Here is a 13,977-nt window from a genome sequence, read left to right on the forward strand (position 1 = left end):
TAGAAAATATGCAAGTATTCAATAAATGTTTGTTGACTAAATGATCAATAAATCTTCAATTTATATCCATATAATAAGTGATATATTCAACTTTTAATATACATGTACAATATTGCAGACACTGTGTTTGGCATTGAGAATATAAATAGAAATAAGGCACAGTCTTGCCTTCAAAAGGATCTGAAATAAAAGACCCACATATGTAAAGAAAGCAAATGTGATATAATGTTACAGAAGCAATAATTTGTTTAATGGATAAGAGTTACAAAGGAGGAAAAATAAATTCTGATTGAGTGAAGGAAAAAGGGAAGTGGTCAGAAGTTTCATATAAGACATGAGTTTTGACTTGTCTTCCAAGAAAACCAGGTGTTCACCAGGTGGACAGGATGGGGAGGAGTATTCCTCGTAACTCAAACACAGAGTGCAGCATGGACAAAGGTGTAGAGGCATACAACACGTTCTCTGGGACTACAAACAGTTTAGTACAGCGGGAATATATTGTATGAAGAGAGGCCCAAACTGAAACAGGAGCTCTGAGCTAGTAAAAAGGGACTAGATCAGAGTGAGTCTTATTTTTGATTCTAAGTAGTAGCAGCCTATGGAGTACAGTTAAAGTATTGTTAGGAGTGAATATAATTTGTTCACATCTGGAGTTTGGGGGGGGAAGTATTCTAAATGGAAAATAGCTTAAATGAGCAAGATTTAGGACAGGAAGAGTATTTAGAAAGCGGTCACAGCAACAACTCTGGGTGAGAACAGATAAGGATACCCACAGAGGGGCTAGACAGCATGGGGTATATAAAGAAATGTTAAGAAAATGGAGCCAAAAAGCCTGGTGACTGGATTGACAAAAAAGGATGAGACAGAGGGAGAATTTCAGGTTCATACCCAGTTTTCTGCCTGGATGACTGGTAAGTGGCTGTCCCTTAGATTTGGAAAACCAGAAGAGAAGCAGGTTGAGGAATAAATGTATTGAGTTCAGTTAGGACACGGTTTTTTGTTTTGTTTTTAATTGTGGCAAAATCTGTAAGATTTACCATCTTAACCATTTTTAAGCACACAGTTGAGTAAAGTTAAGTATTTGCACAATATTATAACCAATCTCCAGAATTTTCATCTTGCAAAACTGAAACTTTATATCCATTAAACAACAACTACCCATTTACTCTTCCCAATGGCTGGTTTTTTCTCTTAGCGTAATATCATCAAGGTTCATCCAACATATGTGTCAAAATTTTCTTCCTTTCTAAGGCTGAATTATATTCCATTGTATATATCATTGTGTATACTACATTTTCTTTATCCATTCATCTGTCAATGGACATTTGTATTGCTTTCACATTTTGACTGTTGTGAATAGTGCTGGTAGTTACATGGGTGTACAAATAATGCTTTGAGACCCTGTTTTCAGTTCTGTTAGATATGTACCCAGAAGCAGAATTGCTAGATCATATAGTAATTCTATTTTTCATTTTTTTGAGGGCCCTCTGTTTTCCATAGCTGCTGTACCATTTTAGATTCCCACCAACAGGACATAAGGGTTCTAATTTCTCTACATTCTCACTAACATTTATTATTTTCTTTTGTTGTTTTGATATTAGCCATCCTATTTGGTGTGGGGATTCATTGTTTTGAAGGTACTGTGGGACATCCTGGTGGAAACATCTAGTAAGCAGTTGGATATATGATTGTGGATTGCAGAAGAGAAGTCTGATAATTTGGGAATCATCAGCAAACAGGTGTGCTTGAGATTGCTTAAAGAGAGCACAAAAAAGAAAGACAAAGAGAGTGATGGACAGAGCTCTGAGCAACATTTCCAGGTCTGCTGAAGAAGTGAAACCAGTGAGTAGACTTATGGGGGAAACAAGTTTCAAAGAGGACAGAGTAATCAACAGTGAGGAGTGTCAGAAAAGTGAAAAATGAGATGGAATCTAAAAAGCGGGGGGAGAATATGAAATTGGGGTCAAAGAAAATAGCTTGGCCCCTAAAATTCAAGGAAGGAACAGTTTTGTGATGTAATAAGATCCAGAGCATGGCCTTGAATGTGGACTGATAAAGTGGAGTAAATGGAGGTTGCTGAATAATTGGATTCTAGGAGATCAAAAAATCTGAGACAAGCAGGATGTGCAAGTCACTCATGATGCCAAGTGGTAGAGAAAAGGAAGATTGTGGATCAGACTCCAACATTATATCTGTGAATGAGGGGACATGAAGAGAGAAAGGTAGAGGTAGTAAATGAGGGTGCCAACTACAGGCAAGGAGGATTTTTGCAGGAAAGTGGAACCATAATGGTCCAGCGGTGGCCCACAATAGCCAGGGAAATGGCAATGCTACCTCCCAGTTCTGCAGTACAATAGGGTGAAGGGAAATGGTGAGCATCTGGTATAGAAAGAGTAGGAGAAGTGCTATCCTTGAGGGAAGTTAGATTTCAGTTTCAGTGAATGAGTAAAGACATCCTTCTGCTAAAATATTGAGAATACTGGACATGTATATATAATGGAACAAAGGTACGGACCAAGAGGTAAATGAAGAGTTGGGATTCAGGCCTAAAGAAATGGGGGGGAGGGATAAGCCCAGAGAATGTGAGGGAATGACACTAAAAGGGTTGACAAAAGTGACTAAGAATGAGGAGATGTGGAGGACCCTAGAAGGTTATGTAGTGCATGACCTATATGGCCACATGCAACCCCAGGGCCCAGATCATGAAGGGACTTGTAGGTCACATGGTAGAAGTTTGGATTTTACTTTATGTGTAACAGGAAACCACTGAAAGGTTTGTGTTACTTGAAATGCAGTGTGGCAGTAGTGATGGGGGGAATTAGATTTGGGATATATTTTACCGGAAGAACTAATGAGTCTTGCGAATGGGCTTTCTTAGGTATGAGAAGGACTCATAAGGGAAAGAGAGGAATCAAGGGTCATTTGGGTTTTGGCTGGAACAATGTTGGATAATGGTTACTGATACTAAGAGGGAGTATGGAAGTGGGATAGAACAGGTTTGGGAAGGCAATTCACAAGTTCTGTGTGGGGCATAAATTTCATATGCCTATTAAATATCCAAGGAAGGCTTCAGTGAAACATCAGAGTGAGCTCAAGGAAAAGTTGAGACTGCAGATGGAAAGCTGGGAGTCATTGGCTGTCAGTGACGCATATCACATAGATAGTATAAAAAGTCATGGGACTAGGGGTGCCTGGGTGGCACAGTCTCTTAAGCACCCGGCTCTTGATTTCAGCTCAGGTTGTGATCTCAGGGTCTTAAGATCAAGCCCCATGAGGAGCCTGTATCAGGCTCCATGCTCAGTGGGAAGTCTGCCTGAGATTCTCTCCCTCTCTCCTGGCCCCTCCCCCTGCTCACGTGCTCCTTCTCTCTCGCTCTCTCAAATAAATAAGTATATCTTTAAAAAAACAAAGTCATGGGACTGGATGAAATGACCCTGGGAGAAAGGGTAGAGAGAAAGGGAAGAGAATCCAGGAAAAACCCATTTCTTGCCCTCCGATATTATGGTGGAGTCAAGTCCTGCTGAAATTGCATACTTAAGATAATCAGATTTACCTTATTTCAATGTGATTGTACTTCTTTGCTCAAAATAAATAGCAATTATTTCCTATTCCTCATAAAATCAAGCATATCTCCCTTTGCCCAATTTCTAAGTCCTTCATGTGCATGACCAATATTTAGCTTAAGGATTTACTAAGCACTTATCTGGTGAATACAGAAATAAACTTGTTCTCACCCTTAAAGGGTGTGCAGTTTATGTAATAGTATAGATGTGAATAGATGACACAATTTTCCAGAAAGAACTAGCAATATAAAATTTTGTATTAAAATATGTCAGAATGCAGAGGAAGATGGATAATGGGGGCTTAATTCCCCATTGAAGTATCTAGAAAGGAAGGAAAACTCTACATATGTGCAGTTATTCAGGTTGTTTAAAGGATAAAAGGCCTAACCAAAGCATACCACCATTTTGCCTCCAACTTGTAAAATGCTTTGACATTTGAAATCTCATTTAACTTAGTTATCCTTCCAGGAAGCAGGTGTAATATGTTATTTTAATATGTCAATTTACTGATGAAGAAACTGAAGAACATTGAGATTTAAGTGGCAAAACTAAAGTTGGAAGTAAATAACGCAGTTGGGCCTAAATGCCACATTCATGCAAAACACATTTATGAGTACTATCTAAGTAGATACTGAGCAAGGCACTTTTATTTGATCTCTACCTCTTGCCATCATTTTAATCATCATCTATTAAGCAACCCCTTTCAGTACTTCCCAGGGATAGATACATTAAAATTAATGCTTTGTTGTTGTTTTTGCTTTTTTTTTTGCCAAGAACCAACAAACTACACACATACACATACACCCCCCCACACACACAAAATGATAAAATGGAAAACAAATAAATAGAATATATGGAATAATGTAGTGTGATAAGTTCATAAGTTTATAGAATATCTTCAAACTATCCATCTTTAAACTCTTCCCTGGTGAGTAGGGAGGTAAAGACATCCTGAACTAAGGGAGCTTATCCAGGCAAGGAACTCAGTTTAAAAGCAAAGAAGGAAGAGGCCTTTTCAGAGTGGTTATTAGTGATTTATGGGCTTCTCTGCTTGTGAAAATTTTTATTTTCAAAGCTTAGCTGCAATGCTACCTCCACGATAAAGGTGATTCTGATGCCTCAGTAAATATTCATCAACTCTTCAGTTTAAGTAGAGTCCTTTTTTTTTAAAGATTTATTTATTTGACAGAGAGTGACACACTGAGAGAGGGGACACAAGCAGGGGAGTGGGAGAGGGAGAAGCAGGCTTCCCGCCGAGCAGGGAGCCCGATGCGGGGCTCGATCCATGACCTGAGCCGAAGGCAGACACTTAACCGACTGAGCCACCCAGGCGCCCCGAGTAGAGTCTTGAAAGACAAGCTTATTTTAGGCAGCTGAAAAGAGAAAGATGATCCTCAGCAGAAAGCAGCTGGTTCTTCCATGAAACCAGAGTTCATTATAGACTCATGGAAAAACAAATAGGCAGGACTATGAGTAATTGCTTTATGATACTCCTTAGCAGAATGTAAAATCTTCATGACATTACTGTCAGTACAGGCCAAGATCTACTGAGTGTTAGGCACCATATCATGAATAAGTGACATGTAAGAAGATGCCTTGTTTGAGGGAGGACTTCATCTAGCGAAGAGTCCTAGGAAAACAGATATATAGTCAAATAATTACTATAGGATGTGATAGACACATGCCATAGAAGCAGCAGAGTCTAAAGGGGTGTGATTAGCTCTGCCCTGCCCACCCTCCAATAACTCTGATCTTCTATGTCCACTTTCTCACTCCCTCCACTCCAGCTCATTTTGGGTTCCTTGAAAGCACCAAATATGTTTCTGCCTTAGGGCCTTTGCACTTCCTATTCTTTCTGTCTGATAGGGCTTCACCCAGAAATTCACAACGGCTTACTTCTTTTCTCCATTCAGCTCTCTACTGTTATGTCACCTTATTAGAATAGTTTTCCTTGACCTCTTGATATAAAATTGCACCTAATCCCTATTTATCACTCTGTTCTAGGTCCCCCTATCCTGCTTACTCTTATATATCCTTATCACAGCTTGGCATGCTGTACGTTTATATGTTTATTGTCTGCCTTCCTTCATTAGATGAAAGCTTCATAAGAGGAAGGACTTTGATTTACTTGCTGCTGAATCTACATAGGCTAGAAGAGCCCCTGGCACATGGTAGACTCTTCATAAATATTTATAGAACAAGGAAATGGAAAGAGATAAAGTGGAATTCAGGAAAAGATTTCACAATGTTGGCTATACCTTAACAGAGTTTAGAACTACACATGGGATTATCCTAAACGGGTAAGTGAGACTGGGAACAGCAATTGAGTCTTCAAAGGTAAGGGTAGGATTAAAACCACAGGATTTGTTTAAATAATGGGAGATGGTGTGGCACTGTTGTGATGTAAACACTTCCTTTGGGTTTCTATTAAAGCATATCTACCTTTTACTCTTGTAGGAGAGTTAATTAAGACCCTTCTGACTTTCTCAATAAGTTGAGAGCTCTTTAAGGGCAAAGACTAGGCTTTACTCAAAACTTTGTTTTCCAAGTTCTTAAACAGCAGGTATTCAATAATTGTTAAATGAAGAACAATATTTAGTGAACAGACGGCAGGTAAACCCACTGATTGATTTGTAAACTAGAATGAATTTCTCTCTGTTGAAAAGCGAGAGTCCTATTTGAAAACTTTTGGACCAAAAGAAGCTTTAGAGATCATCAAATTCAGCTTTCCCATTTTAAGGATGAGAAAACTGAAGCAAAGAGAGGTTAGTTACCTGAGGTCATGCAACTAGGTAGTTACAGTTAAGAACTAGAACACCAATTTTGACCTATCATCGTCTCCCTGAAAGATGTGTTCAAAAGTAGCCTGAAAATGTGGCATTATCTACTAAAATAAAAACTTCACATACTTTATGATCTTGGAGAAATACTTGTACAGATCTGCAAGAAGTCATTTACAAGGCTCTTCATTGTAGTGTTTTGTTTTTTTGGTTAAAGTGAAAAGTTGAAAGCAATCTAAATGTACATCACTAGGGAAATAACCATATTCATTTTGTGATAGCCATGCTATGGAATATTGGGAAGCACTTAAAAATGGGTATAGTTTAAGTATACTAAAATGGAAAGGCTTTCCAAAACAGTTATAAAAAAAAAAGCAATCCTTAGAATGATATATACAGTATTGTACCCTTTAAGACTCCTTAACCTCAGGTTCTTCCACCAAAACAATACACGTGAAGTAAATGTATAGAATATTTGAGGATTCACACCAAACAGCAAACAAGGGATACTTCTGCGGAGGGGGGTCTTCGACCTTGACTGTAATATTTTATTTTTAACAAAGAGAATGCATTTTTCATTTATTAGCTTGGCTTTCATTTGCCGTTAAAATTGAATTTTCAATAAAGTAGGCATGAATTATATTTTCTTTAATGAGAAACGGGAGTGATAAGGTAACAATTCTGTTTCAAGGCTGATAAAACACATGAAAAACGAAACAAGACCTTTCATAAGATTAAAAAACAGAAAAATAGTTGAGAAGAGAAAGCAAGCGTCAAGGAGAGAAGGGAACAATGGTGCACTGGCCGGCAAAGGCAACATGGGTTACTAGAGGAAAAGTTGGGGGAGGGGATCCTTGGCTGACGCCGTACGCCGCCACGGGAGAAAGCCACGCTAAAAAGGCCAAGCAGGATTCCACAGGGGCGGAGCCAATGACGGCGCGCATGCGCAACCAGGTCCAGGTGGCCTGCGCCGCGGAAGCGAAGCAGCCTGAAGACGCCGCGCCGCTGGGCTGCTGCTGCTGCTGCGCGTGCGCAGGCGGACCGCCGCCGGAGTCGTCTCGTTTGCAGCCTCCAACGCCGCGGCCGCCTTTCTGGGATTTGAGTCTCGCGCTTTCTTCGTTCCCTCTCCGGCGGGTTCGCGCCCCTCTCGCGCCCTCGGGCAGCGAGGCTGGGAAGGGGTTGGAGGGGGCTGTTGATCGCCGCCTTTAACTTGTGCTCGGGGCGGCCATGTCGGCCGGCGAGGTCGAGCGCCTAGTGTCGGAGCTGAGCGGCGGGACCGGAGGGGATGAGGAGGAAGAGTGGCTCTATGGCGGTACGGAACTTCCTGTCCCTTCTCTCACTCCCGGGTTCCCTCAGGCCTCCCCTCCCAGCCCGCAAACGGCCGGCGTCCCGGGCCCCTCACGCCGCCAGTGGGGCCTTTGGTACGGAGTGTGCTCCGACCTGAGTTAGGCCCAGCGAGGCGTGCGCGATCGCCGGCCTCCCCATTGGCCTCCACCCCCCGCGCAGCCCACGCCCCCACCCACGCAGCCACCCCGCGGAGGCCGGGCTGGGCCGGGGGCTGGGCGCGGGTCCGGACCCCCAGCCTCACCCTCCTCCCCGCGGGGTCTTCCAGGCCGCCTCGTCTCCACGCTCGCTCCCTTGCTGTTTAATCTCCATTCTGAGCTCTGTTGGTGTATCTCTTCTTGCCCCTTGGCTGTAGGATGCCCTCCCTGTCCCTTTCTTTCAGAAACAGTCTTTCTGTAATAATAGCTAAATAAAGTTGATGCTGTAAAACTAACGTCTTGTTTCTTGATGGTCAGTTTGTATGGAATGCACCTGCAAGGGTACCTCCTTGTCTGAAAGTCGTGCTTTAAAAATAATTAATTAAGAGAAAAAGAGATGGAATACATTATGGCCCATAAAGAAAACCCCGAATGTCTCCTGTATTAAGGTGAAGTTTTTCATTTTTAAGAGAGTGCTCTTTAACCCACATCATTAGAAGTATCTCATGTCCCTTAGGCTTACAGTTTTCAGTTATTTCGTATGTATCTTTTTCCCCAAATAAGTTCAGTGCACTTTGTACTTTCCTCATGAAAGGGACTTGACATCTGGTTTTTAACTTTTCATTAAGTCAGTCTTTTGTCTGTTAATGATAACTAGTTTTGAAAGTTAATATGTGTTCCTTGCCTAAAACGTATATTCTTTAGTAAAAGTGCACGTTTGGGCACCATGCAGCTCCTTGATGCTGTGACTTTGACAAACTTTGATTTTGACAAACTTGTAAAATTCATTATTTTTGGTGGCAAGATTTAGCATTAGTAATATTCTTTGAAATGTAAATGTGTAGGGTTTCCTTAACAAAGATCTAGAAATCTTGAATGCCTCTTAAATTAAGCTTTTATAGAAGTAAAGTCTGATTTTTTTTCATAAAAGACATATCTTGTTAAGTCATTATAAGGTGATCTAACTTTGGATGTGCTTATAGGCCCATGGGACGTGCATGTGCACAGTGATTTGGCAAAGGACCTAGGTTAGTGCTTGTGATGATCACTTCAGATTTTCATAATACTGGTTTCTTTAAGAATGGTTTGTTTGTTAATTTTATTTATTTATTTATGTATTTTTTTTGGTAGATGAAAATGAAGTTGAAAGGCCAGAAGAAGAAAATGCCAGGTTAGTGGAATTTGTTGTTGATACTTAAACAGATTGTATGGTACAGTGGTTCTATCAACAAATTGTCAAAATTCTTTCATTGTAAATATCATTGGCTTGAATACAGCATATTGACTGAAGGTTCTAAGACATTGCATACTTTAGAGTTTATTTCTATTTCAGGACCTAATCAGTTCTGTTTATTTGCTAGTAGCTTGGGGACAAAGTTTTTGAGGTAAGGGTTTGAATATTTTTCACTATTAAGTAACTTTGTACTCTTAAGTGAGCTTAGTAGCGGAGTATACAATATAACCGTTAGACTAATAAGGAAAAAGTTAAAAAAATTTTTTTATTAAAAAAGATTCCTTTACTGTTTTTGCAATTTATTAATACCTTCGATGGTATAGTGCACTTTGGTTATAATTTCAACGTTTTCTATTTAAATTGAAAGTGGAATTAATGGATCTGTTTTAAGATTGATTCCCTTTGTTAGACTGCTAGAAAGATTTTAGTATCATTTATAGAACATGTAAAGGGAGCTTGAAACTTCTCGATATCAGAACAACTCACATGGACAAGTATATGGATATGCCGACATTACTCATCAATCTAGTATCAATGCCTTAATGTCCGCTAATGGGGAAGGGGTGGTTAAAAGATCTTTTAAAGAGTATTTGGGTTTAGAAAGTGGAGGAAGTACCACTTTACACCCATTAGGATAGGATGGCCACCATCACAAAGAAAGTAACAGGTGTTGGTGAAGATATGCAGAAATTGGAACTCTCATACACTGATGGTGGGATTGTAAAAAGGTGCAGCTATTTTAGAAAACAGGCAGTTCCTCAGAAGGTTAAACATAGTTACTGTATGATCCAGGAATTCCACTTGTACATATATGTCTTAGAGAAATGATACATATCCACACAAAAACTTGTACATGAATGTTCATAGCAGCATTGTTTATTAATAGCCAAAAAATGGAAATAAAAGTCCATCAAATGACGAATGGATAGATAAAATATGGTATATCCATATGGTGGAATACTATGTGGCAGTAAAAAGAAATGAAGTATTGATATCTGTTACAACATGGATGAACCTTGAAAACATGCTAAGCTAAAGAAGCCAGTCCCAAAGAACTACATATTGTATGATTCAATTAAAATAAATGTACAGAATAGGTAAATCTATAGAAACAGCGTTGCCATGACTGAGGTCAGGCAAAACTGGGGAGTGATTTCTAATATATACAAGGCTTCCTTTTGGGGTGATGAAAATGTCCTGAAATTAGGCAGTTGTAGTGGTTGCACTATACTGTAAACGTGAAAAACCGTTCAGTTGAACGCTTCAAATGGGTGGTTTGTGTGCTATACGAAATCTATTTCAAAGCTGGCAGGGGTATACTTTAGAGATACTGTGGGTTCAGTTCCACACCAATAAAGTGAGTCAAATGAATTTTTTGTTTCCTGGTGCATATAAAAGTTTTGTTTATACTGTAGTCTCTTAAGTGCGATTGTGTGTTATGTCTAAAAACCAATGTACATACCTTAATTAAAAAGTACTTTTATACTAAAAAAAATCCAAACCATCATCTGAACTTTTAGCAAGTCATAATGTTTTTGCTGGTTGCAGGGTCTTGCTTCGAAATGAATGCTGTTGATGATCAGGGTGGTGGTTGATGAAGGTTGGGGTGGCTGTGGCAGTTTCTTAAAATAAGACAACCATGAAGCTTGCCACATTGAATTGACTCTTCCTTTCACAAATGATTTCTCTCTAGCAGTGATGCTGTTTGGTAGCATTTTATCCACAGTAGAACTTCCTTCCAAATTGAAGTCAGTCCTCTTAAACCCTGCTTCTGCTTTATCAACTAAGTTTAGGTAATATTCTAAATCCTTTTTTTTTTTTTTTTTGCCATTTCAACAATCTTTACAGCATCTTTACCAGGAGTAGGTTCCACGTCAAGAAACCACTTTTTTTGCTCATCCACAAGAAGCAACCCCTCATCTGTTCATGTTTTGTCATGAGCTTGCAGCAATTCAGTCACGTCTTCAGCCTCCACTTCTCATTCTAGTTCTCTTGTTATTTCCACCACACCTGCACTTACTTCCTCCCCTGAAGTCTGGAACCCCTCAAAGTCCTCCATGAGGGGACTCCTGTTTATGTTGATATTTGGACCTTTCTCCATGAATCATGAATGTTCTTAACGTCATCTCAAATAATGAATCCTATCCAGAAGGTTTTCAATTTACTTTGCCCAGATGCATCAGAGGAATCACTATCTATGGCAGCTATAGTCTTATGAAATGTATTTCTTAAGGGCACCTGGGTGGCTCAGTCATTAAGTGTCTGCCTTCGGCTCAGGTCATGATCCCAGCGTCCTGGGATTGAGCCCCACATCGGGCTCTTTACTTGGCAGGAAGCCTGCTTCTCCCTCTCCCCCTGCTTGTGTTCCCTTTCTCGCTGTTTATCTCTCTGTCAAATAAATAAATAAAATCTTTAAAAAAATTTATTTCTTCAATAATAAGACTTGAAAGTCAAAGTGACTCCTTGATCCATGGGCTGCAGAATGAATATTTTGTTATGAGGCGTGAAAACGTTAATCATGATCATTGTGTGTCTCCCAACAGAGAGAGAGCTCTTAGGTGACCATTGCATTGTCGATGGGCAGTAATATTTTGAAAGGAATCCTTTTTTCTGAGCAGTAGTCTCAACAGTGGGCTTAAAATATTCAGTAAACCATGTTGTAAACAGATGTGCTGTCATCCAGGCTTTGTTGTTCCACTTACAGAGCACAGGCAGAGTGGATTTAGCATAATTCTTAAGGGCCCTAGGACTTTCAGAGTGATGAGCATTAGCTTCATTTAGCCCCCCACAAGAGAGTCAGCCTGTCCTTTGAAACTTTGAAGCCAGGCCTTGACTTCTTTTCAGCTGTGAAAGTCCCCGATGGCATCTTCTTCCAACAGAGGGCTATTTTTGTCTACATGAAGATCTGTTGTTTAGTGTGACCACCTTTATGAATGATCTTAGCTAGATCTTCTGAGGAACTTGCTGCAGCTTCTCCATCAGCACTTGCTGTTTCACCTTGCACTTTATGTTATGGAGACAGCTTCTTTCCTTCAACCTCATGAATCAACCTCTGATAACTTCAGCCTTTTGTATAGCTTCCTCACCTCTATTAGCCTTCATAGAATTGAAGAGGTATTAGTTATAAGGGCCTTGCTCTGAATTAGCCTTTGACTTAAGGGAATATTGTGGCTGGTTTGATCTCTCTAGACCACTCAGACTTTTCTCCATATCGGCAGTAAGGTGTTTTTACTTTCTTGCCATTCGTGTGTTCACTAAAGTGTAGCACTTTTAATCTTCAAGAACTTTTCTTGTGCATTTACACCTTTGCCAGCTGGTGACAAAGGCCTGGCTTCCGGCCTTCCACACACCTTCCTTACTAAACTTAATCAGTTCTAGCTTCTGAATTACAGTGAGAGATGTGTGGGCTCTCTTACTTGAACACTCAGACCCATTAGATGGTTATAAATTGACCTAATTTCAATATTGTTGTGTTTCAGGGAATAGGGAGCCTGAGGAGAGGGAGAGAGACAGGTGATGGTTGGTCAGTGGAGCAGTCAGAACACACACAATATTTAGTGATTGAGTTCACCATCTTAAATGGTTGTGATGTATAGCTACCCAGAACAATTACCATAGTAACGTCAAGGAGATCACCGTAACAAATACAGTAATGAAAAAGTATGAAGTACTGCAAGAATTACCAAAACGTGACAGAGACACAAAGTGAGCAAACGCTCTTGGGAAAATGGCACTGGTAGGTGATACACTGTTATAACCAACCTTCAATTTGTAAAAAAAAAAAAAAACTTAGCGGGGAAGTATAATAAAGCAAAGCATGACAACATGGGTATGTCTGCATTTTTAAAAAAGTGAATGTAGGGAAGAAGTGAGACATGGAAATAGAACTTAAGGGATGCTGAAATTATTCTTCCTCACTTAAAGACATCCCCTAAATTGGAAGATTTTTTTTTTCACTCACTGCTATATTGTGAAATTTTATCGTTTAAATTCATGTATCCAACCCAGTTCCTAACCCTAATCTCAGTTACTCACAAAAGTTGTGATTTGTGTAGCTTATAGTTATAAAAGTAATTATAATTTTTTCATACCGTTTTTTAATTGGTCAAGAATCAATGGGTAATGTTACAGATTCACAGTTAAATACAATTTTTTAAATCTATTCCATTAATTTTGTTGGTATAAGTTCTTGATTATAATTCCTAAAGCTTATTTTTCTGATTGAACATTGTTTAATTTTAATTTTTCTATACTTAGCTTGATTAAATGTATTGGAGGGAAGTCTTCTACCTTCCCTGAGCATTACTGTCAAAATGTCTTTATATTCTTTACTAAAATTTTATTTGGAGAGCTATTAAGTTTACTTCATCCTATGGAAAATTTCTACTCTTAAAGCTTAATTTTTCTAGAGAAAGCTTATAATTCTATGTTTCTAGCATTTTAATGGTGATAGGGAATGAAAACTTTTAAATTATTGGGGAAGGCATGTTCACCAAACCTGTGTTCTAGTATTCATCTTGGTACATCATCACATTGTCGTAACTGAGCAGAGTCCTTGCTATTAGAGTTCTCCCCAGCTTCTTTGTGACTGGTTCATTGTTAAAACTTCTTAACCATTGCATTATGCTGTGTCCAACTTTGTCATGTTTTATTTGCTCAAGTTTTGGCTAAATATACTGTTTTGTGACAAACTGAACTTGTTTCTGTCTACCTGTAGAAACATAATTAAGCAGGAGCTAAATGGACTAAAGAATTATAGTTGTGTATTTGTTTTCTTGGGTCAAGCAGTAACACAAGGAAAACTTAACAGTTAAACTTTTAGTTTTTATCCTTCATTTTGCTTTATACGAGGATTGTATTGTAAAATACTACTGTAGAGATTAAATCAACATATAAAAACTGCTTGACAAAGTATAACA

At 39.3% G+C, this 13,977-nt stretch overlaps 1 protein-coding gene across 20 annotated transcripts in view; it reads left to right on the plus strand.

The window, feature by feature from the left end:
- Positions 1–7,388: 7,388 nt before the first annotated feature.
- FIP1L1 (factor interacting with PAPOLA and CPSF1) overlaps positions 7,389–13,977 on the plus strand; it is a 76,121-nt gene continuing 69,532 nt past the window's right edge. For 8 of the 20 annotated variants that reach the window (XM_027600020.2, XM_027600022.2, XM_027600025.1 and 5 more), the window contains exons 1-3: positions 7,390–7,655; positions 8,808–8,852; positions 8,956–8,995. In XM_027600020.2, coding sequence (XP_027455821.1) covers positions 7,571–7,655; positions 8,808–8,852; positions 8,956–8,995 — 170 coding nt within the window. In that variant the 5' untranslated portion in view covers positions 7,390–7,570. Of the gene's footprint in view, positions 7,656–8,807; positions 8,853–8,955; positions 8,996–13,977 lie in introns of all 20 variants that reach the window. The other 12 variants (XM_027600023.1, XM_035726309.1, XM_035726315.1 and 9 more) reach the window with 5 other exon arrangements.

This window comes from Zalophus californianus, chromosome 2 (assembly GCF_009762305.2).
Source record: "Zalophus californianus isolate mZalCal1 chromosome 2, mZalCal1.pri.v2, whole genome shotgun sequence".
In the NCBI taxonomy this organism is placed as follows: Eukaryota; Metazoa; Chordata; class Mammalia; order Carnivora; family Otariidae; genus Zalophus; species Zalophus californianus.